Source organism: Heterodontus francisci, chromosome 17 (assembly GCF_036365525.1).
Source record: "Heterodontus francisci isolate sHetFra1 chromosome 17, sHetFra1.hap1, whole genome shotgun sequence".
Classification (NCBI taxonomy): domain Eukaryota; kingdom Metazoa; phylum Chordata; class Chondrichthyes; order Heterodontiformes; family Heterodontidae; genus Heterodontus; species Heterodontus francisci.
Window position 1 is genome coordinate 70796254 of NC_090387.1, and position 19302 is coordinate 70815555.

Consider the following 19302-nt stretch of genomic DNA (forward strand, 5'->3'; position numbering starts at 1 on the left):
TAATGAAGGTTCACCAGACTTGGTGAGATGGCGGGAGTGTCCTATGAAGAGGAATTGGCGAAACTGGGCCTGTATTCTCTAGAGTTTCGAAGAATGAGAGGTGATCTCATTGAAACCTACAAAATACTTAAAGGGATAGACAGGGTAGATGCAGCTAAGATGTTTCCCCTGGTTGGGGAGTCTAGATCCAGGGGACACAATTTCAAAATAAGGGGGAAGCCACTTAGGACAGAGATGAGGAGAAACTTCTTTACTCAGAGGGTTGTGAATCTTTGGAATTCTCTACCCCAGAAGGCTGTGGAAGCTCAGTCATTGAGTATGTTTAAAACAGAGATTGACAGATTTCTAAATACCAATGGCATAAGGGGATATGAGGATAGTGTGGGGAAAAAAGGCATTGAAGTGGATGATTAGCCATGATCATATTGAATGGCGGGGTAGGCTTGATGGGCTGAATGGCCTACTCCTCTGCTCCTATGTTCCTATGTTCCGATATTCCTATGTTTCTGTATTGCCGTTGCTGGGTCAAACTCCCGGAACTCCTATCCTAACAGCACTGTTGGTGTAGCTGCACACCAAGGACTGCAGCGATTCAAGAATACAGTTCACCACCACCATCTCAAGGGCAATTACAAGATGGGCCTTTCCAGCGATACTCACCACCCCTGAATGAATAAAATATAACCATTCTATTTATTTAAATTCATTCATGGGATGTGGGCGTCAGTGGCTAGGCCAGCATTTATTGCCCATCCCTAATTGCCTTTGAGAAGGTGGTGGTGAGTTGCCTTCTTGAACTGCTGCAGTCCGTGTGGGGTAGGTACATCCACAGTGCTGTTAGGAAGGGAGTTCCAGGATTTTGACCCAGCGACAGTGAAGGAATGATGATATAGTTCCAAGTCAGGATGGTGTGTGACCTGGAGCGGAACTTGCAGGTGGTGGTGTCCCCATGCATTTGCTGCCCTTGTCCTTCTAGTTGGTAGATGTTGAGGGTTTGGAAGGTGCTGTCTAAGGAGCCTAGGTGTGTTGCTGCAGTGCATCTTGTAGATGGTACACACTGCTGCCACTGTGCATTGGTGGTGGAGGGAGTGAATGTTTTGTGGATGGGGTGCCAATCAAGCGGGCTGCTTTTTCCTGCATGGTGTCGAGCATCTTGAGTGTTGTTGGAGCTGCACCCATCCAGGCAAGTGGAGAGTATTCCATCACACTCCTGACTTGTGCCCTGTAGATGGTGGATAGGTTTTGGGGCGTCAGGAGCTGAGTTACTCGCTGTAGGATTCCTAACCTCTGACCTGCTGTTGTAGCCACGGTATTTATATGGCTACTCCAGTTCAGTTTCTGGCCAATGGTAGCCCCTAGGATATTGATAGTTGGGGATTCAGCGATGGTAATGCCATTCAATATCAAGGGGAGATGGTTAGATTCTCTCTTGTTGGAGATGGTCATTGCCTGGCACTTGTGTGGCACGAATGTTACTTGCCACTTATCAGCCCAAGCCTGGATATGGTCCAGGTCTTGCTGCATTTCTACACGGACTGCTTCAGTATCTGAGGAGTCGCGAATGGTGCTGAACATTGTGAAATCATCAGCGAACATCCCCACCTCTGACCTTATGATTGAAGGAAGGTCATTGATGAAGCAGCTGAAAATGGTTGGGCCGAGGACACTACCCTGAGGAACTCCTGCAGTGATGTCCTGGAGCTCAGATGATTGACCTCAAACAACCACAACCATCTTCCTTTGCGTTAGGTATGACTCTCATTGACTCCAGTTTTGCTAGGGCTCCTTGATGCCATACTTGGTCAAATGCTGCCTTGATGTCAAGGGCAGTCACTCTCACCTCACCTCTTGAGTTCAGCTCTTTTGTCCATGTTTGAACCAAGGCTGTAACGAGGTCAGGAGCTGAATGGCCCTGGCGGAACCCAAACTGAGCATCACTGAGCAGGTTATTGCTAAGCAAGTGCTGCTTGATGGCACTGTTGATGACACCTTCCATCACTTTACTGATGATTGAGAGTAGATGATGGGTGGTAATTGGTAGGGTTGGATTTGTCCTGCTTTTTGTGTACAGGACATACCTGGGCAATTTTCCACATTGCAGGGTAGATGCCAGTGTTGTAGATGTACTAGAACAGCTTGGCTAGGGGTACGGCAAGTTCTGGAGCACAGGTCTTCAGTACTATTGCCGGAATATTGTCAGGGCCCATAGCTTTTGCAGTATCCAGAGCCTTTAGTCATTTCTTGATGTCGTGCAGAGTGAATCGAATTGACTAAATTCTGGCATCTGTGATGCTGGGGACTTCAGGAGGAGGCCGAGATGGATCATCAACTCAGCACTTCTGGCTGAAGATTGTTGCAAATGCTATGATGAAAGAAATAGGAGATAAAAGTAAAGGTGAGACTAGAGTAAGGAACAAGAGTAACATAAATGATCAGGAAACAAATGCAGTTATAAAACAGAAACCTAAAAGAACTATTAAAAATAAAGAAATAGGAAAATTGTAAGGGATATATTAAACTGTCTGTACGGCAATTTACACAGAATCCAAAACAAAATGGGTGAACTGGAGGCAATAATCCACAGTGAGGAACCAGATGTAGTACGAAGTACTGAAATATGGCTCCACAAAGAACAGGTCTGGCACTCCATGATGACATGGAGGGGGCAGGCAATGGTGTCTGGCGCCACTGTGTTGGCGCCGGCACCATTTTTAAAGGGGCTTACAGCCTGCAATGCACATTTAAAATTTAAAGGGACGAGTAAGTTTAAGTTTCCTAAAACTAAACAAAATATATGTACTATGCATTCTCTCACCCTACAATGGCAATGACAATATTCCTGCCCTTTTCCCTCCCGGAATACAGATATTTAAAATTTGACCTTCCCCACCCCCCCCCCCCCTCAAAGTTCAGCACATTTGCCCTTTACTCCTTCCCATCCCCCACCACCCCCCCCCCCCCCACCCCCTGACACGTCTGCAGCATTTTAACCCTGCTCTCCCTCTCACACACAGAGAAAAAAATCCTCCTCCCCCTTCCCACAGGTGTTGTGCCATGTTTCCCCGATTGGGGATTCAAAGGTGCGGCATTGTCGGCCGCCTGAATGAAGATCAGTGCAGTGATTAAGGAGGCGACGGGACCCTCATTAAATCAGGTATATAATTTAGTTTACATATTTAAATGGGGGGTCCCATCGCTGAGCAGCGGAGTGGCTGCTACGAGATCTTGCTGCCACCACCGTGATCGGCATGGGGCCTGTTGCTGTCGGGGTCGGTGGCGGGCCTCCACCTTTATTGCCCCCCCTCCCACCACCAATGCTCCCAATGGCAGAGGGGCTTTAAATTCCAGCCTGTAGTCTCAGTCCCCAGCCAGAATAATGACCTAGGAATTTTGAGTGAACTATCTGTGCTGTACCCATTAAGAAGACAGTAAAGGCAATCACTTGGGACATTAAACTAGTGGAGATGAACCACTTGTTATGACAAGGTGAGAAAGGTGTCTAGGGGTCCCTCTCAGCCTTCACCTGGTCTTACCGTAACAGGGTTTAATTTTTAAAACACCATTTTTTTAGCTCTCCCTTGGTGGACCCTTATTCACCGTTTTCCAATTATAAGGCAAAGAAACCAGCACAAACAGGTTTTCTTAGGTTTAGAGAAGAAAAGTTGAAATTTATTAAACTTGAACTTTAACTCTAATTTGGTTAACGCCTATGGATCCATGACGCGTCCCATGCTAGCATGCACACGCGATACACACATGCAAAAAGAGACAGAAAAGAGAGGAAGAAAAATAAAGTGGAAAAGTTTGAGGCAATATCTGAAGAGTTTTTGTTACGGTTCTTCAAGATCATTGTCGAGTCCTTGATTGTAGGCAGATCTTGCTTTTCGTTGGAGCCAAGTATTCTTCTTAAAGCTTGTTCGCTGTAGGAGACATTTCTCTCTTGGGGTTCATCTGCCTTCAGTGGATTCAGAGGCTTGTGAGAAAGAGATGGGAGCAGACAGGAGAGATCTTCTCAGTCCAGGAGCAAACAGTCTTTGAGTTCAAACTCTCTGTGTCCAGTTCAAAAGAAAACCCTGGAACAGCCAGTTAGTTATGTGACAAGCTGGTCTAACCACTCCCGGCCCTTGTGGATTGTATCCTCCTTAGCAAGCCCTGGAATGTGCAGCCTCCCCTTCGATGTCTGTTAGTATGTGAATGTTTTTTTCCAGCCTCGGCTGATCTATTTAACAAGTCATTTCCTCGCTCCAACAACAGTTAAAAATCATTGTTCATGACAAAATTGATGCACCCCATTCTTGGCAGATGGGGACCTAGCATGACATACTCAAACCTAATCACTTGAACAATGGGACTCTGGTTGAGAGAAGGGGATTCCTAGGCATGAACTGATTAAGTTATGAGAGGAAATACACACTGGGTGATAGTCATGTTACAGTTGGTTTGTCGCTCTCTGCAGACCAGACAAGCAACTAGACACTGACCAGAGAAGACCCAAGAGGGTTTCCCCCACCTCCCTCTCTCTCTCCAGCCCACCTTGCAAATTTCAAACGCTGCCTGCTGGCTGTAATCACCTAGGCCTATCACTGCTGCCGACAGAGACCCTGTGAAGGAAACCATCTGCATTGCTGTCTCCAGTGTTATGACCTACCGCTCCTGTCAAAGCCCCCAATCAAAATATACCATTCTGATTGTGGAAGAGACGCACTGATAATTCAATCCTGTCGCTCCACAGATCGCCTAACATATCATTTAAAACTTTCCAAGTTAAGGAAAGACCCAGCCAAATTGTGCCATCTATTAACCCCTGAATGAGGCTAACAAAACCAGCTGTCTTTAAATCAACAAATTAACTCTTCAATTAGAAGAACTAAATTCTTAAACACTATGAAGATATAAACAACATGTAAAATAGAAAATATTAGAGTCCTTGCAAATTTACAGTCCAATGTTGCTTGAAGTCCTCACAGAATGTTGTTTGAAGTCCTCACAGAAGGTTGCTTGAAGTCCGCACAGTCATCCGATATGGGAAAAAAGGTTCTTCCACAGTAGAACAATCCATAGTCTAACTGCAGCAGTAGGTGATGCTTTCCTTCTCCAGCAAATTTCAACAATTAACGACTTGCGAAAACTTTCAATGGAATCAAGCTGACGTTAGAGTTTTTGAGGGATAAAAACTTCCCTTTCTTCAATTTAAATTACCAGAGATCTCTGTTTTGGCTTGACTTTTTTAGAATTTTGAGAGATAATAATTATACAGACTAAAGTCCTATTTAGGGCGGCACAGTGGCGCAGTGGTTAGCACCGCAGCCTCACAGCTCCAGGGACCCGGGTTCGATTCCAGGTACTGCCTGTGTGGAGTTTGCAAGTTCTCCCTGTGTCTGCGTGGGTTTTCTCCGGGTGCTCCGGTTTCCTCCCACAAGCCAAAAGACTTGCAGGTTGATAGGTAAATTGGCCATTATAAATTGTCACTAGTGTAGGTAGGTGGTAGGGAAATATAGGGACAGGTGGGGATGTTTGGTAGGAATATGGGATTAGTGTAGGATTAGTATAAATGGGTGGTTGATGTTCGGCACAGACTCGGTGGGCCGAAGGGCCTGTTTCAGTGCTGTATCTCTAATCTAATCTAATCCTTCAGTTTAAATGGTTGAGAGCTCTTTTTCAGGTGTGCTCATCACAGCTGTCTGTGTGTCCTCTGTGTCTGTGTACTGTTAGAACAAACTGTGTTCAACTAAAAAGCCAGTTCAAAATTGAATTGTAACAAATGTAATGCATGAGACGCATGCCCAGTGGTTGTATCTATGGGAACGAGAATGCACCCTTTAAATCACAGTCTCCAAATGGCTGTTTCTAAGGCAACAAAAATGCACCTTCCTATAACTCCTGAGGCTTGATGGGTCTTAAAGCAATATTAATCCCTTGCAAACCTTAAAGGCAAACTGCATATTCCCGGAAAAAAAAACTACAGGACCATGACACCAGGAAAACCCAAATCAGCTGGCCACATCTTCCAGCTAGAAGTCTCAGGACCACGGTGTTCATCCTGAAGACAACCAAGTCACCAAACTCCACAGACTGTATACCCCTTTTTATTGCTCGGGATTCTAACCAGAGCAATCTATCCTTCCCCACTCCATAATCTATTTGTTTGTGTGTGTCTGTCTGTGTGTATGTGAAAGTTATTTTACTTAGATTGCTTTAAGTGCAAAAAAGCTAACCTCTTTGTTAAACTCAGGAAAACCTGTCCAATTGGTTCTTTTCATGATTGCAGAATGTAAATAGTTAAACACACTGAATTGGAAAGCATATTGATTTTTAAAAAAAGAAATAAACCCTGTTGTGGTCAAAAAAGGAGAGGAAGAAGAGGGGAGCCCTTTGACCCCTCCTCACCTAATCGTAACAGAAGTTAGGGAACAGATAATAGAAGCACTATTCACTAGTAAAGGAATAGTGCTAGAGGATTGGTGGGCAACTAATGTCATTGCTATACATTAAAAGTGAGATTGAACAAGTCCAGGGAACTACAGATCAATTAGCTTAGCTTTGATGGTAGGAAAGCTAATAGAATCCTTCTATTCTAAGGTGTAATAGAAAAACATCAAGAAACTAAAAGTGGAATAAAGAGTAGTCAGCATGGGTTCCAAAGGGAACATGGGAACATAGGAGCAGGAGTAGGCCATTCAGCCTGTCCAGTCTGCCCTGCCATTCAATTAGTTCATGGCTGATCATCTACCTCAACACCACTTTCCCGTGCTATCCCCATATCCCTTGATGTCATGAGTATCCAGATATCTATCAATTTCTGTCTTGAACAAGCTCAGTGATTGAGCTTAATCAGCCCTCTGGGGTAGAGAGTTTCAAAGATGACACTAGGAAGGTCATGCTTGACCAAACTTATCAAATGCTTTGAAGAAGTAACAGAAAGGATAGATTAGGGTAATTAGGGTAATGCAGTAGATATAATATATTTGGATTTCCAAAAAGCCTTTGATAAGATGCAGCATAGTTGACTCAGGATGAACGTCGTAACATATAGGGCTCAATTTTATAGTCTCCCCGCCAAAATCAGCGGCGGGCGAAAAAAATGGCGGCCCACACACCAAAGAGCTGCCGCGATTCCAAGCGCGGTGGCTCATTTAAATAGTCAGGCAGGACACCCCCCCGATTACATGTAGGGGGCGGGCTGTGCGTCCCCGGCAATTGCATCATCTGCCTATGCACAGGCACTGACGTCATTTTTAAAGGGCTGTCAGCCGTACCGGTAAATTTAAATATTTAAAGATACATTAAATGAAGTAAAATAAATACATTTCTTTTGCCCATCTCCCACCCCACAATATCAAATTATTTGCCTTTTCCCCCTCAAAACACTTAACTTTACCATCTGACCTTACCCCTACACCCATTACGTTCATTTTACACTGAATCCTCCCACCCCCGCACTGAGAAGCGTACCTCTTTCCCCCTCCCCAACAGTGTTGCACTTCGTTTCCCCAGACAGGGATCCGAAGGTGCGCAGGTTCCAGCCGCCGGGGTGAAGATCGCAGCGGGACTTCAGGAGCTGATGGGAGACTCATTTATTCAGGTAAGTTAATTTATTTACATATTTAAATGGTGGTCTCTGCGCCAAGTGGCGGGGGGCTGTGACGAGGCCTTGCCGCCATCGGCAATATCGGGCCGGGCCCTGCTGGCATCGAGGTCCGTGGCGGGCCTCATCCAGGGCAATCTTCATGCCTCCCCCCACCACAGATCCTGACATTGAGGGCTGTATAAAATCCAGCCCCATGGAGTCACAGGACAAGTAGCAGATTGGATAGCAAGCTGATTACAAAACAGAAAACAGAGAGTGGGGGTTAAAAGTAGAAATACTCAACAGGTCTGGCAACATTTGTGGAGAGAAACAAGTCATAGAGTCATACAGCACAGAAACAGGCCCTTCAGACGACTGTGTCTGCGCCAGTCATCAAGCCTATCTATTCGAATCCTATTTTCCCGCACTTGGTCTTTAGCCCTGTATGCTATGGTGTTTCAAGTGCTCATCTAAATACTTCTTAAATGTTGTGAGGGTTCCTGCCTCTACCACCCCTTCAGGCAGTGCGTTCCAGATATGACATTTCATCAGAACAGGAAAAAATTAGAGATGCAACAGATTTTAAGTGTGTACAGAGACAGGGAAGGGGTGGGGGGAGAACTAAAGGGAAGGTCTGTGGAAGGCAGGAGTGATTAAATGACAAAAGGGGTGATGTTGCAAGGCAAAAGGAGATGGTAATGGGACAAATAAAAGAACAAAAGTTGGGTCCAAGAAAGGTATAATTGGGAAAAGCAGAATCATCATCAATAGCGCCATCCAAAAACAAGAAAAGGGGCAGAGGTTATAATCTGAAATTACTGAACTCAGTGTTGAGTCCAGAGGCTGTCAAATGTCTAATCAAACGAAGAGATGCTGTTCCTCGAGCTAACATTGAGCTTCATTGGAACAGTGTAGGAGGGCAGAGAGGTCAGAGTGGGAATGGGGTGAAGGATTAAAATGATAGGCGACCCTGATCTTCAATGACTGACATTCTGCTTGGTCCTGTAAAGTGCCCACAGGTCATGTTAATAGCCTGGGAAAGGAAATCCTAGCACTTCTGGACCTGGCCAGGAACTGCATTTTGCATAATTTATTTCCATCTGCCAGTCCAGAAGATGCTGGCTCTGCCCAGGCTGAGGTTGAGTATGATATTGGCGTAGTAAATTCCGAGGGAGGATGCAAAATGAGTTGAGCCTGAGACCAGGCTGGTAAACAGATCAGGCGTGGATAGGCTACAGACTTAGGCCACAGGTTGAGGTTTGACAGGGCTGGTGTTGGGTCAGAGACTGAGTACAATTAATACTAAATTTGATATCAAACAAGGTTGGAGAACACAGGATCAGAACAGTGGCTGATGTAGTCACATAATGTTTTAGACAGGAGAAGAGCCTTGGTCTACCAAACCTATCCTTCAAAACCTCACATCGGTTTCCTTTTGGCGATTGTGGAACGAATAGCTCTGTGTCCACTTTCCTAATAGAAATTCATCCCATCATTGTTTGAAGAACTTACTACAGTTTTTGTTCCACCATTCTTGCAAATAGTCTGTTCCTTTGAAGACAACCACCTCCCCACAAACTGGCAATCGCATCCATCACCCCTGATGATGATGTATTACTAAACAAAAATGTCTAAATTTCCTATTTTCTTTTGGCTACCTTAACTTGAAACAGTTAAATAATGAAGGAAGATTACTAGGATCAATGACAAGGGAGATTCAGAAGTTAAATAGCTAGATCTGTGTGACTCACCTGTATACACAGTAAAAGATCACCGTGACGGCTAAGAAGATGGCAGAAATCCCACAGCCAATCTGTGTGAGGTACATTAATGATGACCCAACATCCGTATCCAAAGTGCTGTTCTCGTTACGAAAGTCCTTTTGGAAATAAAAGCATAGCCAATACTGAGTAATGATTAAATCCAGTCTCGCTCAGAACAGCCTGTTTCTAGTGCCAGTTCAAAACACTTATGGATAAAACTACTTGAGTATTAGGAGCATCTCAAGTGCATGTACCTGTAAGTTGGAAGTGGTATTGTGTGTAGATCCCTGGTGAGGCTGCACTTGGGGCATTAGGCCAGAAATTAAGTCATTCTGGGAGTCCTATTCTGGAGCAATTCCTGCAGAGGAATTGTAAAATGTGGCAATGCCTGAATCCCACAGATTCTGCCCCATTCTGTAAAAGCCATCAAATGTTAAGTGGGGAGGGTGGTTGTAGACACTTCTACCCACCCCCACTTACATTCAGCCTACATTTTTGGGGTGTATTTGTGGGCATTCATGGGCTACCCTGGAAATCTCATCAGACATGCCCCCTAAGCACATAGATTTACAACAGATGTAGGTTCTGTGCTAGCCCCAAAATCTAACTATGCCAACAGGAGCCTCATATCAATGGAGTTTAACATTAGTGAGATATTGGGCCTTTCTGACTTTGGCTGGACCAGCCTCTGGCTGTTCCTCTCAGAGCGGCAAGCTACAGCTCTGAGGTTCTGACGTCTCTGCCCGGTGAGTGCCTCTGTTGCGCCGCTAAAGGTGCAGGTGCCCGCCCTTGATATCTAGTGACCGTGTCTCCAGGTTTGGGATGGGGGTGGTGGGTGGTGGTGGGAGTCACTGCCAGTTGAAAGCAGTGGGCAGAAGTTGCATCCTGCTTCACTTCGGGTGGTGCGGCTGCATTGCAAAATTTCTTCCCTGTTGCCTGCAATTTCAGCTGGTATATCTTGAAAAAAAACTTTGATGCCTTGGAGAGGACAGAAAGGTGAGTAGCCGGGATAAGTTTAGTACTTGAGGTCTGAATAGGGAGATTCACAAAGCTCAATATATTTTCATAGAAATTTTTGCAAAGCAGTAAACAATGGAGACTTCAAAGGATCAGAAAATGCTGCAAATGTTGAAGTGCTCAAATGAGGAAAACGTGTGAGAGGATCAAGGGGATAGACTGAGATGTCTACTGGTGATGACAGACGCACTACCATCCCTCATCTCTCGATCCCATATATAATGATCATAAGTGTTTAACTTACCAGTAACACAGCAAAGTATGACAGATGGTCACATTGGCATATGGTTTGATTTGGCTGAATTGTCGTTTTACAACCAGTAGAATCCCAGTGATCCGTCATGTTGTCTGTAACATGAGTTGATAATCTATAAATTACAGTTTAAAAAGGTTTTCTAACAGTAACTTAAATATTTTAACAGGCCTTTTGCTTACCATCTTCATTTTCAAACCAGAATACACACCGATTTATTGACTTATCCTGAAATGAAGAGCATTTGTTTGATTAGTTTGTGTTTTACTATAATGCTTTTGAAATGTCTAAGCTACAGGTATACTACAATGGAGACCAGTGTTTACACAACACAATGCTCAGTCTACAACTGAATTATACTGCTGACTGCATCTCACACCAGGATCATTAACTGAACTGTGTATTTCCATGCTCAGACACATATGCTCTGCTCTCCTGATAGCTATTATTTAATGTAATACAATCACAGGAAATAATGGGCACTTCCTCATAGCATCAAAAAGATTGAAATAGAATTTAGAAAGTCCTCAGGAAACAGAGACTTTCTGAACATGTTTACAGTGCTGTTTTACAGGGCTAGAGTTCTATTACACCTTGTGTTATTTTAAAATGGAGTAAAATGAACTACTCAGGGTGCTCTCACATCTCATGCTTTACTGCACTAACATGCCAGAGCTAGACTCTTGAAGCATATCCAAACTGACTCACATCAATGCAGAAGTGGAAGCATATCTGCATATTCAGTGAGGTGTTTCAGTAGGAGTCAATGCAGCAGTTCACGTGTGCAGAAGGTAAACTGAGAAGTTTCTGAAGGTCACTCCCTAGAGCCAAGTAGATGTTTATTGGTATATGATTGAGGTATTTGCAAATATTACAGTGGCTGAATTGGATAACTCCTGGAAACGGATGCAGGTATCACAATGAGTAATTAACCTGCCCTCACAGGCTGAGGAAGTTCCCACCCGGGCTGAGCACAAGTCAGCCCATTTAAGTTACTGCTCATGCGTATCTGCACATAATAATTCAAGGGGCCTGCACTCTTAAAATGAATAGGCCATGCACAACAAAAAGAAACAGAGGGAATGTTGCTCAGCAGAGGGCCCAAGTTTGTGCGACACTGACTCTGTTTAAAGCTAGGCTGCATGACTTAAAGGCAGCCTGCACCTTTTAAAGAGAAGGAGACTTCTGACTGCAGCAGGAGCTGGAACTGATTATAGAAGAGAGTGTGAGTAAGAAGAACACTAAATTATGGTGCAATAGGGCAGAGAGCATGTTCCAAAGTTCTCACACACTGCTCTGGATGCCTTGGTGGAGTAGGGGGACAGGTAGAGAGAGGTCCTCTAGCCACAGAGGCCAGGAAGCCTTCCAGACAAAATGTGCGAAGGCCGTGGGAGCAGATAGGCATCGCAGTCAATGCCAGAAGTTGAGCCCCAAGGACCTGGATACAGTGTCACTAGAACTTCAAGCACCTTACACAAATGGTCAAGGTCAGTGAATGCATCTTCAAATGCCATATCTTACCAACTGCACACTGGCCTCTCGCACTGCCCAATACATCACCACCCCCACTACTCACCTACGAACAATCTCTATCAATCAGGACTCATACCTCACCTTCATGGCTCCATCTCACCCTCACACAGTTAGCACTGCTGCAAACCTCACACCCACATCTCACAGCTTGCATACAATGTCAGCTATTCAACCATGACAGCTACATCACCTAAACATATTGCAGCACACTCACTGACATACTTCCCTCTCTCTTGCAGGACAAGTTAATGCCTAACCAGAGGCAGTAGAATCTAATGGCAGGGGGATGGGCACACCTGCCTGTTCTTACCTCGATGAAGGAGATGGTGCTCGCCAACATTGGAGCAGCCATTGCTGAGACTGTGGCCTGCAGTGGGACTGAAGCCACCAAATATGACGGTATGCTCATACTTAATCCTCCTTTCATAATCCACTTCCCCAGTCATCCCACACTCTCATCTGATTTACAAGCTGCAGATAGAGTAAGCAGGTACCTCTTTGTTCCCCCCCCCCCCCCCACCCCCCCCTTTCCTCACCACAACCCTATCCTTCTGTCTTTATCCCTTCAGATACCCAAGAACTGCAACCTGGCCAGGCACTGGTGGAGAAGCAGAGGAACTGGAAGAGCAGGAACACAGTGGTGAAGAAGAAACACTGTCACTCGCTCTCACTGTTCAGCCACCAGCTCAAAAACTAACACTGTGTGTAATTTAGAGCATAGCTTAGAGGTGGGATCTGCACCCATGAGTCAGTGGGCATGAGTGGCCTGCAGACAGGGCAAGGGGCAAGGATAGCTCAGATGCCAGCTTGCTGAAGGGGAAGTGTGAACACAAGTCCTGCTGCAGTACTCAGATGAGCACTTTGATGGGGTAGGCTACAGAAGAAGGGTTTGTACAATGAAATGCTTGGTGCATTGGCAAACTTGCCAGAAAGCCTGCGGTCAATGTCAAGGAGCACGGAAGGGTCTGGCACCAACTTGGAACAGGGCTTTGCGCAGAGCTAGGAGCCCAACCTTACCAGTGTGGAAGTGGTGGCCAACTCCATGAGTGCATTTGTGGATCCAATCATAATGCGGCCTCTGATGGCCGATGTCTCAGCTTCAATTGTAGCACAGGTAGAAGCCACACAATGTCTGAATGCTGCAGTGGAAGCTACGCTGAAGTCATGCAAGCTCAGACTGCTCTCACACATGCTCTGCTTGTGCCCCAACAGATTACTGGGATCACTGAGGCACTGCCCTGGGGGAGTGGCAGTGGCTTCATGGAGCACGAACATGTTGTCCTCGCTCAGGATGACAGCATTCACCCTCTCACCTCTGCCATTCTGTCGGCGCCCTTGCCAGTCAGCCAGCCAACCCAGACTGCTGTTGTCTACATTGAGGTGGTGCAGTCCAAATCTGGGACTTCTAGGCCCAAAGTTGCTTGAGGTCATCCTCCAAAGCTACTTGCAGTGTCCCCCGATGAAAGTCAGCAGCCTTCCACCAGCCATACTGCCACTACTGGGTAGCACCATGTAGGAGGACTAGGCCAGGCGATGGTACATGGAACGCAAGCACTAAGGGAACATACAAGGTTTACTTGAAACTTGTGTGCAATATGGCGTGGCTTGTCTTATATTGTGCTGGCTTTTATTTTTGCATTGTGGCCAAGCGGACACTCTGATGCACAGTAACAGAAGGAAGGTAAGGTATGGGACTGTTGGTGAATGGGGAATTAGGTGTTGCATTTACTGGGATCACAGTCAGATGAGATGTTCATGAACAGCCCAGCTGCAAAGGGACTATGTAGGCTGCCACCTCCCTACCTCTTCCTCTTCCTGCTCCTTCTCGTGCTCCTCAGCTGCTCATCACATAGCTGGTGACAAGGACTTTGCCCTCAATATGGCGAGGCCGTGCAGGGTGTAGCTGGCCACCATGAATCTGCTGAGTATTGCAGGGCTCCTCCAGAGTGGCCCAGGCAGTAGAAGCATTGGGCTGAATTTTATGAGCGCGCCGCAAATCTCGGCGGTCTGCCCACGCAGATCGGTGATATTTTGCACGGATTCTCATTTAAATGGAGGGGGCAGAACAACTGTCCCCGATGACATAGAGGGGGCAGCCACTCCATTCCCGGCAATGGTGTCCGGCACCACCACGCAGTCGCCAACGCCATTTTTAAAGGGCGCTAAGCTCTTTAGGTGAAGTAATATTTTTAAAGGGACATTAATTTGACATGGAGTTACAAATATTCAATAAAAGATGAAAGCCCCTATACCACCGCACCCCCCCCCCCCTACCCCCCGCCCCCCCAATGACGACACTTTATTTTTGGGCCATTCCCACCAAACAAAAAACATTTTTCCCACCTCGAACTTTCCCCCCTGAACTTAGTCACCTTTCCCCTTCAACCCCTTTCCACCATTCCCTCAGCCAATGGAATAACTTTTCTCTGCTCCCCCCGAACTATTTAGTTTAGTTTAGTTTAGAGATACAGCACTGAAACAGGCGCTTCGGCCCACCGAGTCTGTGCCGACCATCAACCACACACTTATACTAATCCTACACTAATTCCACATTCCTACCACATCCCCATCTGTCCCTATATTTCCCTACCACCTACCTATACTAGCGGCAATTTTATAATGGCCAATTAACCTATCAACCAGCAAGTCTTTGGCATGTGGGAGGAAACCGGAGCACCCGGAGGAAACCCACACAGACACAGGGAGAACTTGCAAACTCCACACAGGCAGTACCCAGAATTGAACCCGGGTCGCTGGAGCTGTGAGGCTGCGGTGCTAACCACTGCGCCACTGTGCCGAACTGAAAATTAAATTCCTCCCCTCTCCCCACCAGTATTTCACCTCAGATCCCCAAACGGGGACCTGAAGGTGCAGGACTGCCAGCCACCAGTCAGAATATCGGCATGGGATGGCTGCCCAGTCAGTTAAGTTAATTTACATTTATTAGAATTAATTTGACTAGGCAAATGAAGGCTCTGCTGCTGTGGGGCGGGGGTGGGGGGTAGGGGGGCGGTGGGTGGGGGCCACACTGAGGCCTCGCCACTGCCGGTATAATGTGACGGGGCCTTCCCAGCGTTGGGCGTTGTGGTGGGCCTCTCCCGGAATGATTTTCTGGCCCCCCACCCACCACAACCCCCGATGTCGGAGGGCTGGTAAAATTTAGCCCATTATTTCAGCACCCCAATGGTCTGCTGTATCTCATTTTGTGTGGCAGCATGGCATTCATTATATGCATGCTGGCCATCTGTGCCTAGTGTCATGCAGGCCCCCACCTGCCAAGAATGAGGCACATTAAATTTGCCACATGGACATTACATTTCAAATAGTTGCTGGGAAGAAGTGAAGGTCTGTTACAAGAAATTGCCAGGCCCCTGGCCGGAAAGACATTTTTTCATATTAGCTGACAGTGTTGGAACAAAGGACCATTTCCTGACCCACACAATACACAAAGCCAAAAGTGGTTATACCTGTCATGTGACCACCCTGCTGGCCAACTTAGGGAGTTTTAAATTGTAGAGACAATATTTGAACTGGCAGAAAGCTCTTGGCTGCTGGATTGAGAACACATCTCTCCTGTCTGCTCCCATCTCTTTCTCGCAGCTTCGGAATCCATTGAAGACACATGAATCCCAAGAGAAAAAAGTCTCCTACAGTGAACAAGGTTTAAGAAGAATACTGGGCCCCAACAAAAAGCAAGATCTATCTGCAAGCAGGGACTCTACAGTGAGCTCAAAGACCCGTAACAAAAAACTCTTCAGATATTGCCTCAAACCTTTCCACTTTATTTCTTCTCTTTTCCGTCCCTACCTGCATCTATGTATCGCGTATGCATGCTAGCATAGGCGCGTCGTCTAGCCGTAGAGGTTAACCGAATTAGAGTTTAAGTTCAAGTTTAATAAAATTTCACCTTTCTTCTTTAAACCTAAAAATGCCTGTTTGTGCTTGTTTCTTTACCTTATAATTGGAAAGTGGTGAATAAGGATTCACCAAGAGGGAGCTCAAAACACTGTTTAAAAATTAAACCCTGTTATGGTCAGACCAGGTGAAAGTTGAGAGGGACCCCTAGACACCTATTTCACCTGGTCGTTATACTAGGTTGTACACCAGTCGTGAGACATGTTGTCAAGCGATAGCCCTTGTCACCCAGTAGCCACCCTCTGGTTTGTTGTGGTCACTTAAATGCAGTTGGCACAGCGGATGAAGGCATCATGACTGCTGCCAGGATACTGTTCATTGATCTGCATGATGTGCTGCATATTGTCAGACACCACCTTTCCAGTTGTGGTACATTGCAGAGTTGACAAGTGGCACCTGCCAAGTGACCTATATGTTGTCTATGTCACCCTGCACCATGGGGAAGCCCACAATCTTCACAAAGTCATGTGTTCACTCTGCTGATCTCAGGCAAGAGAGAATGAAATATATTCAGCTCTCTTGGAATACAGCGCCTCAATGAGCTCCCTTATGCAACAGTGGATGGCAAAATGGGGGATGTTGCAAATATCTCCAGCTTCAGCCTGGAAGGAGCCTGACACATAAAAGTTCACAGTAACGGTCACCATAACAGCCACTGGCAAATCTGTCCTCACCCTGTTCTGAGGCTTCAGTTATGCCTGCAGCAATTGGCAGATTTCAGTGAGAATAACTTCAGTGAAGCACAGACATCTCACACACTGTTCCTCACTTCGAGTAGGAGAATTGGCCCCTGAACACAGTGGATGGATATGGCATCCTGCTGAAAGCCCTTCTCCCCCGCCTCCTGCTCCCTCTTCCAGCAGCTGGTGCTGCTCTGTGTGCCCTCTGTTCATTCTCCTGGTCATGCTGTACTTTAAGGGGAGTGTCGACTACTGAACCCACGTCTGGTTTTGCAGAAGTCTTTCGGTCAGAATTATGTCCTTCAGCATCTGCCACACCATTCCCTGTCGACTTTTGCAACTTTGAAGAACACTAGAAATCACCAAACACTTCAATTGTAGCAACAGCCAATGAAAATCAGTCAGCAACTAACCTGCAAGTAGTTGATGATCCCTTTAAATAGCACTGTTGGGGCTTCCTTCCTGCTGCTAAACAGCTGTTCAGCTGTGTGTGTTTAATAGATGGCGTTAGCTGTAGCATTTTGTTCCAAAATGGCAGCACTGGTATACACACTGATTGAAGTCACAATCTACCTACTCTGCAAACTTCCGGTGGATGTTCCTTGCATGTGTGCTGAAGCTGTTGCCAAAATGTGTCTGATGCGACTTGCACCAGAAGGATGTGTGCATGGCACAGATGCCATTTTGAAGCAAAAACATCATTCATAGCTCCAAAGAAACAGACGCTAAGAAGCCAAATTTTGCAGCTTAAATTGTTTAGATAGAATCAACAAAGAACATTACTTTATAAATCTTTACAATAATCTGTCAGTTCGAAGCAATTCAAACGTCAGCTAAACAGCAAGTATGTACAAAACAGAACAGGTTGTTGTAATGGCTGTTAGTGTAACAAAGGGATAACATTCAATCAACCTAAAGGCTTTTCTTTATCTTTGAATGTTCTTATTAATTACTGAGGATTTTCTTACCAGCATCTCTTTATTGTGGATAATCCTAAGAGTCATATATTCTGTGAGGTTCTGAATGCTTGTATTTCCAACAATAACTCCAAACACTCTTCCATTTAATAGGCTACTGTTATTTTCATCCTGTAGAGAAATAAGCCATGAGATCTGTCTGCAATTTTTAGTGGTGAAGAACATTTCATGAGGCACTTAAAACACCTCGAGAATAAATAAATAGAGGCCAAATATCTTTGACTATTCTGGTGCACTCCTGTTTGTGGTGGAACAGACACAAATTTGGCTGTGACCCAGATACACCAGGTAAGTGGTTCAATTGAACTCCCAGTGGGCAACATGTCTGCCAACTTTCCTGCCACTGGCAAATGGCATGGCAGTGGGAATAAACTGGCACCCACCCCCACGATGCCTTCCCACACCATTTTGCCAGCCTTCCTGCCTCCCAGCATGTCGCCAAGGGGCTGGTAAAATCCCGGACATAATTTCCTGCCTCCCCCAACCCCATCCTCTGCCAGGCCGTGTACAGGCTGAGAAATTTAACCCCCACTTGCCCTGTTAAAATTCAGTTGAGACAAGTGATTGCTGCTGGGTGAGCAGTCATCAGTTGGTTTTATGCTAATCCCACCATGCTAGACCCCTGCTGGTTCTGCACACAGACCCAAAGATTGGTGCTAATATGTCCCAAGTGAGAGGGAGTGGCTAGGATATAATTTTGAATTCTTTTATCTAATCACTTAAAATTATGCGATAATGGTTTTCAATGTCTCAATGATTGCAAGCTGAAGAAAAAGCGTTTGAATCTCCATTTTGCACACAACATACTTCACCTGACTGACTGATGCAATAACTACCTGTGAAAGGACCATTAGAAGTGATTCTTCTTTGCTATTGCCCTGTTGTTCTTCTATTCTTTCTGCTGCTGGCCTTTTCTCTGGGCCATTACGCTTCATGTCTTTACTAATCATTTTTGACCTCACCTGCATTTGTGTCATATTTTGGTTTTCATTCTTTGATGATTTTTCAATATTTCCCTTATTAGTTCCTCATCAGTTTTAAATGAGTATTATTTAATCTCTCCTGACCCCCTCCGAAATTTACCTGGAAAACCTAACATTCATTTTTCTTCTGGAATTATTTTTTACATGGACTTTCTTTTACATAAAAGACAGAGATCCTTAATGAAGTCTTGTGAAGAGACAACTTGGTTTAAAAAGTCATTAAATAGTATAGAAAAGGTCTACTTGAAGCACTACACAAGGGTGGGCAAAGGGCACAGATTCGAACTGGTGAAAAGAACATTTTGGACTAATGTCAGGCTTTTTTTGTACACAGAATGATTACCAGGTACAGTGGACTCTTGGTAGGAAAACTGGAAGCAAAACCCTTGGAATCATAAGAGATGGATACTATGAGGGGAACCATGGGCTTTTGTAGATTTGTGAGCTAAGATGGGCTGAAAGGCCTTTTTCATCTGGATTTATCTTATGAGCTTGTTATAAAGTTTCTGATTGCCATTTATTAAAATGCATTGGCATAGCTGTAGGGTGCAAGAGGAATGTGACCCATGCAGCAGTCATGCACATTAGCACACATATTTCTGCACGTATGTTGC

At 45.4% G+C, this 19302-nt stretch overlaps 1 protein-coding gene across 6 annotated transcripts in view; it reads right to left on the minus strand.

Annotated features, from left to right (window-relative positions):
• The window catches only part of LOC137379034 (adhesion G-protein coupled receptor G1-like), a 111654-nt gene that overhangs the window by 19777 nt on the left and 72575 nt on the right, over window positions 1–19302 (minus strand). For all 6 annotated transcript variants that reach the window (XM_068049623.1, XM_068049621.1, XM_068049622.1 and 3 more), the window contains 4 exons: window positions 17697–17816; window positions 10783–10828; window positions 10592–10695; window positions 9319–9446 (listed from right to left, as the gene is read on the minus strand). In XM_068049623.1, the coding sequence (XP_067905724.1) occupies window positions 9319–9446; window positions 10592–10695; window positions 10783–10828; window positions 17697–17816 (398 nt within the window). The remainder of the gene's footprint in view (window positions 1–9318; window positions 9447–10591; window positions 10696–10782; window positions 10829–17696; window positions 17817–19302) is intronic.